The sequence below is a fragment of the Rhodnius prolixus genome, unplaced genomic scaffold, assembly GCF_049639745.1.
Source record: "Rhodnius prolixus isolate KJV_2025 unplaced genomic scaffold, Rpr scaffold_7, whole genome shotgun sequence".
NCBI classification, from domain to species: Eukaryota; Metazoa; Arthropoda; class Insecta; order Hemiptera; family Reduviidae; genus Rhodnius; species Rhodnius prolixus.
This window is the reverse complement of record NW_027411582.1, coordinates 31,157,772-31,176,794: the sequence shown is the minus strand read 5'-3', so window position 1 is coordinate 31,176,794 and position 19,023 is coordinate 31,157,772. Positions and strand designations below refer to the sequence as shown.

The following is a 19,023-nucleotide window of genomic DNA, read 5'->3' as shown; positions in this document are numbered from 1 at the left end:
TCAATATGGAAGATCATATTCTGTAACAATATTAAAACATTGCAAAGCAGTTCTTAATATTCATTTAAGGTTATGCTCGTCATATCTTAACGCTGTTAAAAGAGAAGATCTGAGCTCAGAGGAAACCATAGCCATGATTATAGAATACTGTAACTACAATTGGAGGTATTTTGGGCCCATTCCTTTTCACTTAGTCAACTTCTGAGTACTATAAACAGAAATAAATTATTTTGAGAATGAGGGATTCGAAAAGGATTTAGTCAAAATTGAATAAAAACAAAAATAATCGGTGTATAGTATTTATTTAGATGATTTCAAGAAAAAAAGTTTGTTAATAGAGTTGTATGATAAATAATATCACCGGTCGTTTTACAAATATTCTATAACAGATAATGACAGAAACAGTTTTATTTTTTGTGATTAATATTAAAAAATACTTGTATAGAATAAAGTTTAAATTTCAATCATCTATTGTTTTTTAAATACTATACAGTTAAGCATTATCACCTTCAAATTCAATCTGACAGCTAAATCACATTTACCTCAATATCATCGGTATTTCAAGAAAACATAATTTTAGGTAACAATACCGACATTATGAAATAATTAAATCTAAATAAACTATACAGAATAACAAAAATAAAACATTATTGCTTAAAACAGGGATCTAAACTTCACCTCATTTTTATTTTTGGTACAACAAAAGAATTCATTTGTCATAAATTCTTTTCTTTATCCCATCGGTGAATTTATCTTTATTCACATTTTAAATATAGGTTTTGTCTGTTTTTTTTTGACAGCAACTATTCTTATCATTAATTCTAAAATATATGAAATAATTGTTCGCATACAATATTAGTAAATATCCTACTTTCAAAATTTAGAAGTGAAGTTAAGTTTCGAACAAATCTTATCTTTAAATCTCATTGTATTATTTTAAAATGCTACTCTTGAAATAGTCATGCTGACATGCCATATTTTTGTTTTTTCATGCCAAAGTGATTTGTAAACTCAAGTTTGGTGCTTGCGTCAAAAAAATAAAATAAAAAGACAAATATATTTATATATTTAATATAAAAATATCACTGCCATTTGCAGGCTCAATCTCCTTATCACACGATATATTATAAAATTACAACAAATCAAATGTTTACAAATCTATGCAATATACATACAATTTTTTGCATTTTGGCTGCCTTCGTCTCTTATTAGTACCCTTATCCTTAAACAAATAATAACAAAGGTACCAAAAAAAAATCCGTAAATCTACAAAGAAAAGTAAATTAAAAAAAATATTTGATTAAATATATACATACAATCACATTCGCATGGCATATAAATACCTGTGTCTCCATATATATAAATTATATATATAATTTTCCTTTTCATTAATATTAAATATATACAAGTGTAATTTAGAGCAATAGACAGAGAGGTAGGGGTACAGTCGTGTGACTTAGCTGTTGAATTAATTGATTGAAGATTTTATGAAACCATATCTACAAATGATTTTACGTATGCTTCGTGTAGTTTATTAATGAAATCTGCATCATTCTTCAATAGGTATGACACTGCTTGTAATAGCTGTGTTTTGGTTAATGGTTCCGGTTGTATTCTAGTCTCTTCTCTTGGTGTTGTGAACATGCCTGGCGGAAGCAGTGCTGGTTTGGTCGGGGTTGTAAAACCTGTAACAGATCTCTCTAAAAGTGATACCTCGAGTGGTTGCTGTATTGTTGATGTCGGTTGCTGTTGCGACTGTTGTGGTTGCTGTAGTAGTTCACAAGTTGGTGACTGTTTCAACTTAGACTGGTTAAAAAAATGTTGTGTAGAAATTGCTAACGGTGTATACACTTTCGGTGGAGATTCTGATATACGCAGGCAGGTGAGCCCGTTTTCCAATTTACCCTGAGGTGTAACAGATAGTGATGTTGGTCTCGGCTTTTCCCCTTCTTTCTTAGACTTCCTTAAAGCTGTGTGCTGTTTTTCTATTTGTTCAACGGTTTGTACAGGATTAGATATAAGACGTTGTAATAAAGGATTCACATCATTTCCATCCTGACGGGGTATCCCAGGCGGAGGCGCTCTCGGTCCTATTATCACTACGTTACCCGAAGACTGAGATGGAGTTTTACTTCCAGCTTTGGCAAAAAAATCCATTACTTTTTTGTTTTTTGTTTCAGTTACATCTGCAACTAATTTTTCAACAGCTTTAGCAATTTTAATACATTCATCGCGATCATAAAACCATATAGCGTGAATTTGCCCACTAGAAGTCCTATATAATAGAAACGGTTCTTGTAACTGCAAATCTAAGCCTTCATTTATAGGTTCTATCAAATTTACAGTGCTTAGCCTATTTAATACGAATGCATTATATTTGGGCTCACCTGTTCTGCTGTATAAAAAAAGAGCACCTTCAACATCAGTTTTCTCCCATTCGTTGTTGGCATTAAAATTATATAATGCTACATGAGCAGCTCTCTCCAATATTTTATCCAAATAAGGATCTGCCAATTTGATTGCTGATACATTGATAGTATTATTCTCAACAGACTTCGCCATTTTACCTTAACACCGTATGTTACTCTGGTCTACAATCATAACATTTGTTTGGAATAAACAATGCAGCCAACATAACCAGACAATTTAAAAATAAAATGGATAACGTTATATTTTCATTGAACATTCTAATAAAACTAAATGAAGTTATACATAAGAAGAATTTAAATAATAAAAAGATGAAAGAAGAAAACCTAAAATTTAACGAGAAAAGTAGGGCGGCACCCCCATATTTACACCCCCTTATTTTAATGTACTTAAGAAACTTTTTTGTTTCTGCTGTTTTCAAACACTAATAAAAATATATGAAAAGGTTCACTACCAATTTTCCTTAATTTTTATAGTAATTTCGATAAATAAGTAAATTATTACAATATTTTTTTACAAAAATACTTGTCAACTACTAGGGCGTCCCTTAAAATAAAAATGTTACACATTATTCTTTTTTTAAACAACTTTCAGTTCCAATAATGAAACAAAAAAGCAAATATTTTGAAAGTTTAGATTAATTAACATTTCCTAATATCAGTTCATTTTGTATTGCTTCTGGTGTGAAGAAGTAACTGAATAAAAGCATAACTCCCGATTAAATAATATTTCTGTCCTTTCTTATTCCTTTCCTTCTTTCAGTTAAGGTTGGCTTTCAACTAACACTGATGAAAATGCATAAAACATAATTGGAAAATTTGATGTTTTGAGGTTTCAATCATTTCCGAACCAAGCAATGAATTTGAAAATTATCAATACCGAGGAAGGGTGTCGAAACGAAATATATTTAAATTAAAATTATTTTATTTATTTTGACTATAAGTAACAATGTAAGTAATACTGGCATTATAACTCATCTACTGATTGAGAGAAGAACTTAGGCCATACTCCCTAAGAAGTCTCGAGGATTAACTGTTCTCTTTCAGAAGAGAAAATATCGCGAGGCGTTTTTCATCGCTTAAGAGTATTTAAATAATAAACGCAAAATTCTGACATCGAATTAACTAGCATTAGGACACAAAAATACGCGTCAAATACAAAGTAAATCTAATATAAACTAGATTTTTTTTTTTTTTTTAAGCGCATCTGATTATTATTGACACCCGGAGCTTTTTTCAGTGCACTGCCTGCTTCCGGACAGTGTTCTCTTGTTACAGACAATAGATATTAATTATAATTACAGAATAACATCATCCTTTGATGCAGAAGAATTTATCATTTTGCAATTCGCTATTAACTTTACTTAACTTGTGAATTTTGCTGAAGTTTTGTTCACCGCTGAAAAGCAATGAACATAGGTATGTAACTGTTTCTTCATTAAAGAATCATTATGCCGATTCCAATGTACTAGCTGAGTTTCTATGAGCGAAGAATATTTTACCTTTGTGATCGTTGATCTCAAGTTTGAAAATCAAAAATAGCTAGTTTTTTTTTAAATGGTAAGAATGAAATTCAACTTAATACCATCAGTTCATATTAAAACATTTGCTCAGGCAATTTTCTTCAAGCTTCCACTATCTGTAAGGCAAAATTAAAATATTCATCTTCAAAAAACACAAGAGACATTCTTGTGCTGACTATACCTAGCTGTAATTAGTTACATGTCACAATTAGTACTTACAACTTAACACTGAAGATATGTCGGTACCGACAATGAGTGTGGCAAACTTAGAAAAGTGAAAGACTCTCATAATAAAACAATTCTATCTCATACTGCCGGCTTTTTCCAAGCTCGCTTTTGGACAACACAGTCTCTCGAAAAAATCAGCAATCATAGTAGAAAGACTTGGTTTAAGTACTTCTAAAACAAATTATAAATGTCTTCAAGCCCTTACTTAAGATCTAGCCCCTAGATCAAAAGCTAGGCAAAAAATAATTAAACATTAAGATTGGAATCGTCAAAAATCTTGCTTCCTTTTGTAATACTTTATGTTGGCTCCAAAAGGATGGACAATATCATTAATTTCATCCGTCAAATAAACACAGGTTTATTTTTCTATTCATGAAAAGTTTCAGTGTTTCGTCCTTTGTGTTTGAATACTTGAGTGATTTGCCGTGAGAAAAAAATATTAAAATTGAAAGTCAAATTCTGTTCACCCTACTGATCAATCAACCTCAAAAAATGCTTGAAAATCCTGAGATCTACCACCTATAGAATATACGTGCTGCGGGGGATAAAATCAACGATAATACCTTTTCTTCTAATGATACTATTGTGAATAAAAAAATTTAATACCACAATTAATAAGATGTAGATTTTGAAAGTCACAGAATATAGAATAATATCAAAAAGCTATTAAACGGGCGCTTATTAAAGAAATCCTTATTAATTATTTTCGGATGGATTTAAATCGGGGCAAGGACTCCATTCTGCCGACACAAACAAGAGGAGGCTGTCTTCAAAATTGGCTTCCTAATAATTCTTTACCAGCGGAGACTGAAGTAAAGATGTAGAGAGGGTAAAGAATGGATTAATTTGTCACAGAGACTGCTTACTCAACTAAGTCGCATTTGGTCAACCGTTGCATAACTTCCAGCAAGAAATGAATCTTCATGTAGCGCTTAAAATATCGTTACCTCGTGGTAGTCACAAAGAAGATAGAAGAGATGCAATGCTTCTATTTATACAATGTTTAAATGATGGAGAAGGTGGAGCTGTTTATTTATTTATTTTTAAACAATATATTAACAATCGTAAGCGTTAGGGAACCGTAGCTAAAACGCCCAATGTGATACGTTTTTTCTATCCCTCAATGTACCAACAAGACAAAAAATAACTATTTAGTTTTTTCTGACAATAGCAGGGAATTCTAAATCTAAAGTACATCGCCACAATCTGAAACATCACTTTGAAGCAAAAGGCAAGCACGAAGCAAAGACTAGACAAGAGGTAATGTTGACCACTAACCCAATTTACTAACTCTAGGAATTGTTGTCTATTATTGTGTTACAGCCTAGAGCATATAAAATTTTAAACTACAAAAAAAAACTACCTTAAAAACCTTTGTTTATAATAAATAAAAGTAAAATCAGAGTAGTTTTCTATTGACCTTTTCTATCATGCATCTAAAGCTATGAAAATAAGCATGAGTGCAATTTTAGCCAATAAATTTCAGTTAAAAGTAAATCGACTTCATTAAAAGAAACAATTGAAACAGGTGCGTAAACTTTCAGAGTTCTACTATATTAATATTAATAGAAATAGAACTCTGACACAAATTAATTATTTCAAATAGACTCTTAAGATATCAAGTTCACCACTGTGGCTTCATTCGAATATTAATACACTTATTCAGGGAAAACTATTAGCTAAATACTCTTTAATGTTTTTTAAATAATGGTGAACAGTTCAGATAATTTCTCTTAATAGAAAGAAGTCGAAATTAATACAAGCTTTCTTGCAAGTTTGTGATTTCATAGTTAAAGAATGGGTAGAGCATAATGTACATGTTGTTAGTTTCCTTCACAACCAGCTTAGAGCCAAATACTTGAATTTTTTTGATGTAATGTCTAAGGATGAGTGAAAATATCCATGCATAAATAACTACCAAAACAAAAATTAATGATTTTGTTACAGTAATTACAGATTACTTAACGATGATTATTGATATTAAGTTGAATTTGTTGTCAGTTCCTTAAGTTCCACTTTTATTTTATTGTAAATTTGTTGAGTTAATTTGAATTTACTTTCCCCTTTTATTCATTCTTTTTATTACAAACTTTATTACAAAGGGTTATACATTTTAATTTGTTTTACCTCCTTATCTATCCCTCTGGCTCTATTTCACTAATTTTGCCCCACTTTGCTGTATTTAAGGCGAATCACTGGACAATTTCTTCAACTCTGGCGAATTATTTTACCCAAGAAACTTTTACTAGCTTCAATATTTAATTATAACTGACTGGAATTGCTCTAAATCGTGGGAGAAAATCCACAATAAACCTTTTGGGTTCACGGTGGCGAAAGCTTAATGCTCATGGATCTCTAATTTCTTTATATTCATTCATTCTGGGTTCCTAAAATAGAAGAAGGAAGAATATTAACTTTTGTAATATTATTTTAATAATTTGTTAGCATTAAAAGTTAAAATAATTAATTTTTAAAAAATATTTCCTTAACAGTAAAAACTAAGCACCTTAACTAATTCAGTCTTAGTAACACAATCGTAATTCCTAATTATTCTATTGTTACATAATCTGAAAAAAAAGAAACACATTTAGCCAAAGATCCAGGATAATATTGCTTATTGGTACTAAATAAAAATAATAAATTTCATTGCAATCGTCACAGAAGGAAGAAAAATTAGTAAAGAATTTTATTTAAAATAGAAGATATATTACAAAGGAACCACATCTAATTTACAATAAATACAGTTTAAGGTTTCTGTATTATTCTTCTTATTTTTTTTTTTTATATATAAATATTGAAATATTTATGTTAATCCTGTAATGCAAATAGTTTCTGATTAGAGATAAGTTTTGAAATATAAATTTTAAAATTAAAACTATTATTGGCCCATAATAATGTTTAAAAAGTGGTGATTTAATTTATAAAATATAAATATCAAGATATAAAATAAAACTTTACAACTTGCTCTCAAGAAAGAATCCATTTTATTTCCTTCAATTTAGTTTGCATTACATTATCATAAAATGTATTTTGTTTAATATTCAATAGAAACAGTTATAATATTTCTTTAAGAAAATAATAATTATTGTTAAATTAATAAAATTTACCAAAAGAGTATTTATCACATTGAATACAAGATTTTTAGTTTTGTTTTTTTGTTTGTTCACAAGCTAAGCTTCTTTCAATTTTTCTGCACAAATTGTTATTTAGTAATTCAGTTTCATTTTTTGTTAGTTATCTATTCTTGTAAATTGACTAGAAACAAGTCACTGCATTGAAATAACATCTCCAATAGATTCTTCCACCTTTTTGCTGGCCACGCCTTTGTAAGTCCATCTAAAAAGAGATAACAAGTTACAGGATAAAATAAATGAAATGAACAAAAAATATTCTTTAATTAATCAAGAAATGTTACTAACTCAAAAGTTGTAAGTTGTATTTTGATTAGGAACTTAAAATGTGTGAACACTGACAGAAATATCTCTTAATGCCCTTCACTAATTACAATTATCATTGATGTTTTCTTCAATCTTCTAGTTTCCCTTAAATAAAGGAAATGAGACAGGGGATAATTACTTCTCTCGCTTTACAATATAGCCAAGCCTCATTACACTTGAAATTTCCAGTATTTACGGCAAAATTCGCAACACTAGAATTGGCAATATTATTTCTTCCTTTTGGATTAAAGAATCAAGTCACCAAAAACGATGAACAATATTCTATCACTGTAGAATCGATGCAGTCCTTTTCGAAATATTTTCTCGACAAAATTTGCAACTTAGAAAATTTTAACAATCCTAATAAATACGTGTGCATTGGAGGTTCAGTATTGCGTATTGTTTTGTGTGATTAGAATAGAATAACCGCAGGAACACCCGAGATCCCTGATGAAATGGCTAATAAATTCCCTACTGCTGAGTTAACAGAGTAATTAACAAAAGCTCTGGGATTTTTTTTTTGGGGGGGCAACTTCAAGGTTTCTGAAATTTTTTTAGAGAGTTGGACATTTTCCTAAGTGGACATAAAAGTGGAGAAACATATTTTTAGAAAATAATAATAAAAATAATTAAAAAAAAAAAAATTATCCCTACGGTTTCCTCAATGGGTATCCTATTCTTAGTTGATTTCACCGAGTTCTCCTCATCAACGGCCTTCTGTAAGGCCACCATAATTCTGTCCAGTAAGAGTGCTGCCCTCTTTGGTACAACTACCTAAAACATTTATCGTTTGGATTAATAAAAAAAAAAAAATCAACACAGAAAAAAATATTCCAAGTATGAATTTTAAAAAAAAGTCGAACTGACAAAGTAAAACAATTTTGGAATAGTTGGCAAATTTCACACCTAAACTACAGAAAGTTGTATGAACTTCTTAAAAAAAAAAAAAAGACAAAAGTTTCAAGTGGTTATTTATAAAAATAACTTATTTTTAGGAACATACTTATTTAATAATAAATAAATAATAAAATAATTATAATTATTTTTAATTATATACTTTTTGAGAAAAAAAAATAGATCATTTATTCTAAAAAAATAAATTATTTATTTTGTATTTATTTGCATACGTATTTTTAAAAAAGTTTCGACCTTCTATGTTAATTTTCAAAAGTTAAATAAAATGTTTAGCCTACACTGACTGGTTATTTAATTTTTCGTGAAAAATTTCTTAATGATAAAACGGGTCTATTGGATAAAGCTTTTCATTTATATGAGTATATCCATCCTCAGCTTTATAAATTCTTTACTCAAAAATTTAAATCTTTTCTGGTGCAGTGATATCGGTATCACTTGCTACACTAAACTGAAAAATTAATAAATATAATAAGAATATTAAACAATTAATGAAATAAATTAAGTAACCGAAATTAAAGTGCAACTGATAATAATTAAACTTTCTAAAAACTTTTTATGACTTATGAATAATTTGTTGCACTAAATGTGCGATTTATTTACAAACGAAGTAACAAATGTACAACTTATGTTGGACACAATGTGAGTCAAGCTAACATTTAAACTCTCGCTAAAGGAGAAAATAGAAGATGAAGCCGACATCAATGTCGTGACATTCAAGGTAATTATACATACTGCATCTGATTTTTTCTTTTTTTCTATTGAAATCCCTGCTTTCCTACCATGGTCCAATTCTATTCAGCTTCTTAGTTTGATCGCACCACTGGGGATATCATTGAAGCTAAACAGAAATTAACCTTGACTGCTAAATGTTGTTTTTATTTCAGCCGCTTTTCTGTACTGTCCTTGTAAAAGGGCAGCAAAGCGAAAAAGGGCTCTTACTTAATAAGATAAAATGAAAGAAAAACACACACTTCTTTGCAAATTGTCTTTTTCTTTTCTCTTATACCTTGTAAGAAAAAATATTACGAGCATGCCAAATTTTGGAAAGTGGAATTGTTTTTAGATACCATTTTGGAGGAAGGTATCTGTGCGAAACTATCGCTTTTAATACCTTAATTTAAGCCTTAATTTTAGGTAATTTTTTTTCGGAGTTTCGAACCGTGAATTCTTAATAAGAGAAGGTGAGATACTTTTTAAAGCAACGCCATGGATAGAAGTCTTCTTCTACATTCTCTCACTAATTTGTAGCTCGTAACACAGCAAAGCTTCAGCGCAGCCTAGACAGATGATATACTTTAATTAAGCTTAAAAATACATCATTTTTTAATGGATTTTGTCAGCTAAAACCTAGGCTTTATTTAAGAATAGAAGGATCCAAAAAATTATATGATTAAATTCATATTTTACAAACAATTTTTCCCTCACATCTTTAACAATTAGAGAGTAAAAGTTTTCTTTTAACACAGAACTTTAGGTGAAAATTAACGTAAGAAATTGTCATTAGAATGGTTTAAGACTGATGTTACTATAATTGGACTTGTCAGGTAGGGAGCCTGATGTCCGAAGGAGCTAATTAAAAGGCTGACTGATTATACCTCATCAGTCACTCTGGTCTGCTGTTTTTAAACTAATAATTTAAATATATTCTCAAACTGTAACTGGAAAGCAATACAAGTGTTCTTTAATTTCATTTCGGATAGTAATAATATTTCCCCAATTAAGGTACCGAAAATATTGCTTTAACAAATTAAATATTTTAATACTACATGTATAAGAGAAAATTTCAATGTCAAATGTGTATCCATTACCATTAGTGAAATTAGAATATTCAATTTAGTCAAAATAATTTTTTTTATTTTCCTCACTTAATAATACACCTTCGGCCATGGATATTAAGATAAACTTGACATCTTAATTCTTAGCCTTCTCCTATTTCTCTCGCATATATATAAAATTATAATTGGTAACTCTGTGGCTTCTAAAATAATATTCGGAAAAGCGTTTAGAAGAGTATGGAAGATGGCACTGCATGTGAAGGGCATATAATTATAGTAATTAAGGGCTCTGAACCTGACATGGCTCTTAAACTTTCATCCTCCCCGAGACATTATTGCGTCGTCTATACCGAGCACTAGTACACGGAACCCTCCTTATCCATCAATTTAAGCAGGAGTAAGCATTTATGAAATTAAGAAGTTTTTTATTTTTTTTTGAGTAGAATCTATTTATTAATCGGTAGGCGTGTGAAGTGTTGGGCAAAAGTTTACTTGAGGGTTCCTTTAAGGCCCTAGCACACATCATCAACTACCCCTCAGAAAGTTCTGAGTACGTGTGTGAATGTGGGGAAGTGAGATAAGTATTATCAATATTTTAAATTCTTAATCTGATTCCATTTCTTTGAACAAATTATTCACATCAAGCTTAAATTACCTAAAATATAACAAGGAATTAAACTTGACACCATTAATTTTTATGAAGAAAATTAATTTAAGATTAAAGTAATTAACTTCGGAAAACATATTATCACAATTTTTCTAACTTATGGAGTTACAAAAAATAGCCTTTAAAACCTTACTAAGTAACATCCCCTTACTTAACCGCTTACCTATAACTGAATTGTGAATAACTACTGACAGTGTGTCAAATTCAGTGCAATGCTTGCTTTGCCGCAAAGTTACAAAGAAAACAAGAGAGAAATTACCTTCAAATCAGCTGTTGTAGCCAATCCGGCTAATCAATCAATGAATAAGTAATCGTCAGTCAAGCCACATTGGGCTGTCCAAAGTCGTGTGACTGAAATATCGGAAACTGGCATTTTCTTTTTTTCCAAATGGCAACTATCATTGGCTAAAGGGTTCATCAGAGGACCTCAAAAAAAAAAAAAAAACAGTTGCTGACTTCGGCCAACCACAGTCGATTTAAAGAACAGTTATGAGAAGTAAAATGGTGAAGTACTCCATTGATTGTTGGACATGATATTCTATTACTACTACTACGTAGCTCTACAGCCCGGGGTGGGCCTTGGCTTCCTTAATAATGCGACTCCAGACATCTCTATTGGCTGTTTTTATCCTCCATCCTGACACTCCAAGGATTCTCAAGTCCTCCTCAACATCATCAAGCCAACGTCTTCGCGGTCGGTCAACTCTCTTCTTCATGCCTATGACGGTACCAGTACGCAGCATTCTGCTCGGCATCCTGTCTTCTGGCATTCTTGCAATATGGCCTAACCGTTCCAATCGTCGAGCCTTGATGAAACGGACCACATTCTCAGCCCCATATAGAGCATAAAGCTCACAGTTTTTTCTGGGTCTCCATGTGCGAGAAGTCGTGTCGAAAACTGGACCATAAATCCTCCTTAAGATATTCTATTAATCATTTAAATTTAATCATGTGCATAAATTATTCTTCTATATAATCTTCATTGCTTACAAAATAATCAATTGGCAGAAGACGATTTTCTTTTAGTTTTTATTTTTTCCAACATTTAGCATTAAAACTTGAGAAAATAATAAAAATACTCTCGTTTCCAAATAACAAACCAACAATACAGTAATGAATAAATGCAATAGAAGATTATTGCCTTGTTATTGCTACGGATCTAGTTTGGAACCTTTCGACTTCATTTATCGAAGTTTTCAGGGTAATAATTATTTTCTCAATTTATAGCTTTTTCTTTTAGAACATAAAATTTTTAAATTATCTGAATAATTCATAATCATTTGATTATAACAATGTTTGCCTAAGTTTTTAGTTTTTTTTTTGTTTTTTTTTAAAGTATGAAAGAAAATTTATGCAGTTTTCATAAAGTATTGTGACAAAGAATTAGATACCGGTGTAAGTACTACATCATTGTCACATCATGGTTGACTTACGATATACGTATTACCGGTAAAAGAGGATTATACAAGAGATGCTACTAACTAAACATAACCTCGATACGCGCCAGTGGTGCTACCTCTCTGACTTTGCACGGACTTTTCAAACGACCCTCGTATATTTGAAACCCTCATTGTTTGTAGGATAAGTGAGGGGGCTTATTACGTAATACACACCGTAAATATTAAAAATATTCTCAATTCGCAATAGGAACGATTCAGTAGTATTGTTCTTTAATTTTCGTCTAAGTTCTTTTTTTTTTATCCGCACAATGGGGAATTCTTTTACAGCCTAATTTAGGCACGGCAAACAGACATTCATTTCGAACTTATTTTTGAACTCCAAAGAGATATCTACAGAAATGACATAAGATTTAGATCGATATTTTGGTAGTTTTTGTAAAGCGAAGAAGATGGTGGCCCTTTTTAGTTTCAAAAAGATTTTTTCGATGAAGGATACTTGGATGGTAGTCATGGGCAAGTTTCCAGTCGCATTTTCTTTGAAAGAGGCTTTTCATCTCTTACCAGTTTCCTTCGTGGCACATCCTTTATCTCATTTATGTTTAATTAAAAGGTAGAACCACTGAATAAGGCTACTGACTTCCTAGCCATTATTAGTTATACCTGGATTGATTTTCAAACTAAATGCACTTGGGGTAGAGTGATAACAAGAGCAGAGAGAATTTGTAACTAGGAAAGTTCGACTTTTTTTAAATTAAAGCTCGTCAACATAAGACTTGAAAGTTTCCCTAAAATAATAGATTCAGAGAGACACAAATCGGTGAACTAAGAGAAACCACTTAGATCAGTAGTTAAATATTACTACTATTGCAGCCGTTCAGGATTTAGAACTGTTCAAAAGCCGTCAACCTATAAATTACAATTACTATTAATATTTTAGCTGATTTAAATAAAAGCTAACATTTAATTTATCTATGAGAAAACAATATTGGAAAGAAAATTAAAAAAGAGTTTAGATTTTGATTCATTTAGAAACAAAGGAATAAGTTTGAAACCGAATTTAGAGTTTATAATTCAATTTTTTCAAACTGATAGCTTTCTATTATTTTAATATTTATTTCTCTACTTTCCATTTGGCTTCTGAATAGTTACATCAGTAGTTTTTTAACTTGTCAGCACTGTATTTTACTTGTCAGTAGCATCTTGAAGCCAGGAATGTTTATAGGGTAGTTCTGAGGAAGGAATTGAACAGCCTCGTAATGTAGGTCAAACAGCTAGGAGAGGTGGTGGGTTCAACCTATGTTATAGTTGTTAATTGTGATTTGTCCTATTTGAATTGCTTGGAACTTACTTCTTGTCAATTCTACCGGTTTATGACATGTTTTCAATGGAAATGAAACGTTATAATCCTTATAATACCAACTATTATTCAAGAGTGACTATTAATAATGTGTATTGTTCTATTCCTCAGAAAAGCATGGATAATTCAGCTAGTTAAATTATAAGAGAGACTCAAGTATTGGAAACCAAATTTTAAGGTAGAAAATACGCGATATAAAAACAAATGTAGTATTATTTTTTTTAATTTTCTTTTTCTTGAAAGACCAAATTGTGATTAGGTTATTTAAGGTATACCATATTTTTAGGATACGATATAAATATTTACTACCTTTGCTTATCATTTTTGATATCTTATATTTACTTAAAATAAGTATGATGCAAGACTATGAGACTAAGAGCAAAGACTATGACAATGGGAAGCACTAAAAGTGGATGACCGCACTAAAATCTACTCCGATCTTACAGAACATATTTATAAGATTTGTGAATATATTCTTAAAAGTATTCATAAAAATACCTATTGCCTACGCAAACGATGGCGTCATCAACTACATATTGATTAACAAAAAACATGGTTTTTTGTTGTACCATAAAGTGTGACGCAGTATCTCGTATATACCAGTATATATATATACCATTGGTTTGGAGTAGGATAATGTTAAGATTTAATGAAAGACTAGAGAGTAAATATTTTTCGTGTAAAACTGTTTCATGACTTGTACCTTATTTCAAGATATTGTCACTTCTTTTTACACTAAGCCATCATCTGGTACAGATTCCCTTACATCTAGAAAAGCGAAGATACAGATTTGATCAGCGTCCATATCCCATTACCACACGGACACATGTCTGGCTACCTTTGACTCTGTCACAATGGAGGTTGGTTTTTGCAGATAGTCGTAATGAATAAGTAAACAAGCAACAAACAACCTCACATCTTAGGCGGGTGATGGCTAGGCGATTTTAACCTGGTCTTTAAAAATCTCCCACCTTATCCCTCAGTAGCTAGCTTACAGCGGTTAAATGGTTAGAACAGTTGTCCAAAACTGGTACTTCTGGTTCAGAAGTAATTGCACTGTAGTTTGGCATCACCATAAACATTACATTAAATCAATTATAATAATCACATCATAACGCGCTTAAAATAAGCTTTTTAAGCTTAAGTTTTTTTGGGGCAGCTTAGAAAATTACCAGGCAAGCGCAATGGAAGTATTAACTGCTGCTTTTTAATAATTCTTTTACGGTCATTACGCTTCGCAGATTTCACGCGATCGCAAATAATTTCTGTGAGATTGCTAGAAGTAAATTATAAAAAGGGGAGATTTAATAGAAAAATATATAATATATTTAATTTTTTCCATTCTGTGATTCTAATCTGCTAGATAACCAAGCATGCTTCTTAATTACCTACCCACTCCCCTGTAAAGTTGCTAAGCAACCTTCCACACACCCGTTTATTTAATTTAAATAATATATCTCATTATATACATTTCGGTAACCACCATTCACTGAATTCTTTACGTGCAAGGGACGTCAGAGCCAGGTTATCAAAGCCACGTCAGAGTTTATTATGTACTACTTTCAACCTAAATAAAAAAATATGTTTTAATACAGAGTATTCTTTTTTTTTCTTGATTTAATTTTAATTCGCAGGATATTTTTAGCTAATTATAATAATGATAAAAAAAGTTTTAATATGATTATTTTATAAATGGTTATATATTTAGACGCGTCATAATTACTTTGAAGTAATTCACGCTGGAGTGAATTCAATGAAAGTTTGAACCTCGGAATAGGTTTCTGACCATGAAGAAAATACCAAATATCAAATGCATACTAAAAGCCAAAAGGGGAGCTTCTAGTAATTCAAAATAAAATCCTTGGTTCCTATCTAAAGCCCCAATGGGCTCATTTAGCTTCCCCAGTGTGAGTCGTTAGTGGGCGTATGATGTATTTGTGTCTGTTGCAGAGTGCATATTATGTAAGTGTAACTGAATTTTTTTTTTAAAATTATAATTAAATATCAACTTCATTTAATTATGTTCCGTACTATACAAACAATACATGATGCATTGTACTCTTCCTTCTCATACTCATCAAATTCGAAATTGTGCATTGAACAAATAGGATTATGCATTTGATAGGAGATATAAGTTATCAAGATCTAGGAGATTAAAATAAATAAATAAAAGTACCAAACGAATCATCCACGACGGAAATGGAGAAATTGAATTCCCTAATCCAATTTTAAAAAGAAAGCTTGGAATAAAAGCCACGCTGGAGTGAATTCAATGAAAGTTTGAACCTCGAAATAGGTTTCTGACCGTGAAGAAAATACCAAATATCAAATGCATACTAAAAGCCAAAAGGGGAGCTTCTAGTAATTCAAAATAAAATCCTTGGTTCCTATCTCAAAAGGTTTCAGATCAAAACTATTTTTTTTTTTCTCGGTCAAGAAGGCTTACAAAAACGAATCCTTCGGAAGCCAGTGCATTATTTCACTAAAAGAAATTTAATTGAAACCGGTGCCTCAATGATTGTAAAGCCCCCTGGTCAACAAAGTGCACTTCCATATGGTGAATTTCGGTCGCTATCGCCAGAAAATCGAGAATGTACTGTTTAGTAATGATCTTAAAATGTCTATAAGATAAGATGGTAGTTTTATACTTCTTAATAACTAGTACCTTTTACAATTATTTTATCAATTATCACCCACTTCCATATTCATTATTAGTAATGATGGCAAGGAATGAAGCCTTACACTATCTAAAGCCCCAATGGGCTCATTTAGCTTCCCCAGTGTGAGTCGTTAGTGGGCGTATGATGTATTTGTGTCTGTTGCAGAGTGCATATTATGTAAGTGTAACTGAATTTTTTTTTTAAAATTATAATTAAATATCAACTTCATTTAATTATGTTTCGTACTATACAAACAATACATGATGCATTGTACACCTGTCATCCCAACAAGACAAGATTATGCAGATGAAAAAATTCGTAATTAATTAGTGACAAGTAAAATAAATGTAATAATCTACAAATCTATTACGCCCTTTTGTAATAAATTGCAGAATATTCCACGATACTAGTGAGTGTAAACGTGCTTTGTAAAGATAAGCAGTAATGGACAGTGAAAGAATATGTGTTGTACTTTCTTATTGTATGTAAGGTAAATCAATGCAATTTCTCGCATTTCTTTAGCAAAAAGTTGCCCTACGACGCAAGTTGATTCATATGAGATACACTTGAATTCTCTGATAACTTTAATTACTAATTAATTTAATAAATGATTATCCTAGTGAATTTTTTTTGCCGGTTTTTCGGACGTGTTCACACCAAAAACCGTAAGTAATGTTTGATACAAGTGCCCCATCTTGTATCAAAGAACATCTTTACCAAAGCCCCAGTAAGTTTTCGAAACTTGTAAGAGTAAGAGTATCATGGTGAAGCTAAGGAGTTGGTTTGCCAAATCCAAATAGACTCTAAAATAGACTAAATAAATTCTATCTTAATAGGCTCAACATGTATTATGTGTGAGTGTTGTGACTGTCAATGCAAGCGTTCGTTTGGGTTGTTAGGCTGGGATACCCGCAGAGTCGTTAAGAAGTAAACCACTTCCCTTTACGGGACATAAGGGAACTATTCTTTCACAAAATAAAAATTTGCGTAGATGTTCTATTTCTAGTCGTCAATATTCTATCATAACTTCCATTACATGGCCTCCCTCAAACAGAGATACACAAACTGATAAATCTACTGATAATGGATGAACATCCACAACTAATCATAAATAAGTAAAACTGTGAAGTTAGGAAGAATAAAATCAACGATATTTGCAGGCATGTTATGCTAGATAACTAAACTTAATGCGTGTTACAAGCATTTGGCAAATACCAGCCAGATAGTTTATCCTTAAATCATCTTGAGAGCATTAGGAGAGAGGCAAGAGAGGAAAGCAGGAGTTGAAACAGACGTTAGGGGAAAATATATTGTACCTAGTTTTAACCAGAATACTTAGGGAGAGAAATGGAAACAGAGGTGAGTTGGCTCCAGGAAATTGTTATTCCTTCCCATTAGGGATAGAATATCCCTAAAGGACCCGGATGAGTTGTTTCAACTGAAGATCATAGTAAAGTTAACACTTGTCTACACTTTAAGCAAGCCAATTATAATTTAGTTTTTACCAGAAATGTTTTTTGCCAATGTAAACTTTGATTTACAATGGCATCACTAAGAAACACGCTAGATTTTTGAAGGATGAATATAAATTTACACTAAACAGTTTTAACAAGAAGCAAAAAGAAGACACTCGACTGGAAAAAAAAAAATGGGGCTTAAAATGACAAATTACACCCAGACGAACCTCGTTGGTAGGTAGAATGGTAAACTGACAGAGAAAACGAGAGAGATAAGCGAAATAACCAGATAGCTGTCAAGATATCTTTCAATCTGATTAGATTTTCTAGGAATGGATACAATATTTGTTCAGTATTAGAGAGACTAGAGTGGAAAACATATTAAATAGAAAGTTTGTCAATTAGCTGGCCAACAGCTGACAACTAGGTTTTGATTGGAACAAGGAAAATCCTCAACAGTTGTACCCTACAAATAATATCCTATAGGTGGAGGATAGTCAATTATATTTTGGGCCCAAGTGCCATGTATAATCCGCTCACGATGGAGTGCTTCACTCCCAAACAAGGATTAGATATTATAATTTGAGTTTATACATGTACACTGATCTTTATACTTAGGATTATGGTGCAGTAGTTAAGGAGTTCTATTAGACAATGCAAATCAACTTGTTAGATCATTTTATTTGAATTCTACAATGGAATATATAATCCTTGTTACTTTCAAAACAAATTTAATTAATCGAGAACGTGACGTAATAACCAACCAAAGATTTGCATTTATTATCGTCGTAATTATCAAAATTTTAAATTTCCCTAATTTTGGTAAGCAAAGTATTGCAATCATGCAGTACTTACTAAAATATTTTAAAGTTGAGATTTCATATTTTTATTTGGTTTCACTAGTAAAACCGAGTATAATTTGGCGATAGCAATTCCTTAACCGAACCTAAACTCTTTACTCAATGGCTTTTTCACTTCAATTTTCTCAACAATCAGCTTTAACAATTTTCGTTGAACATCATACACACATTGTATTCTTGATGGTCTACAACTTCTATTAGAAATTTTTTTCAAGAGCAATTCGATTAAGGGGACTCTTGGGAGAAAATGTTATATCTCTAAAGTACTCGATCTTATTCATTGTAAATGAAGGAAAAAAATGGATTCCTAAAATTCAA

The 19,023-nt window shown here is 31.2% G+C and overlaps 2 protein-coding genes across 5 annotated transcripts in view; both read right to left on the bottom strand.

Moving 5' to 3' along the window:
- Window positions 1-285: 285 nt before the first annotated feature.
- On the bottom strand, window positions 286-2,606 carry DCP1 (decapping mRNA 1). 2 transcript variants are annotated; one of them, XM_074114916.1, is made up of 2 exons: window positions 2,388-2,606; window positions 286-2,192 (listed from the first exon to the last, which is right to left on the bottom strand). In XM_074114916.1, the coding sequence occupies exons 1-2, from the start codon at window positions 2,560-2,562 to the stop codon at window positions 1,486-1,488; spliced, it is 882 nt and encodes a 293-aa protein (XP_073971017.1). In that variant the 5' UTR covers window positions 2,563-2,606; the 3' UTR covers window positions 286-1,485. The 2 variants fall into 2 exon arrangements, with proteins under 2 accessions (XP_073971017.1, XP_073971016.1); XM_074114915.1 differs by having other exon boundaries at window positions 286-2,606.
- A 4,536-nt stretch (window positions 2,607-7,142) lies between these two features.
- AstCC (Allatostatin double C) overlaps window positions 7,143-19,023 on the bottom strand; it is a 62,228-nt gene continuing 50,347 nt past the window's right edge. For 2 of the 3 annotated variants that reach the window (XM_074114918.1, XM_074114919.1), the window contains exons 3-4: window positions 8,269-8,388; window positions 7,143-7,513 (exon numbers count right to left, since the gene is read on the bottom strand). In XM_074114918.1, coding sequence (XP_073971019.1) covers window positions 7,433-7,513; window positions 8,269-8,388 — 201 coding nt within the window. In that variant the 3' untranslated portion in view covers window positions 7,143-7,432. Of the gene's footprint in view, window positions 7,514-8,268; window positions 8,389-19,023 lie in introns of those variants that run through there. The other variant, XM_074114920.1, reaches the window with a different exon arrangement.

Bases quoted from the DNA above. Each gene is read 5' to 3' on its own strand.
- DCP1 (XM_074114915.1), bottom strand. From the start codon at position 2,562: ATGGCGAAGTCTGTTGAGAATAATACTATCAATGTATCAGCAATCAAA.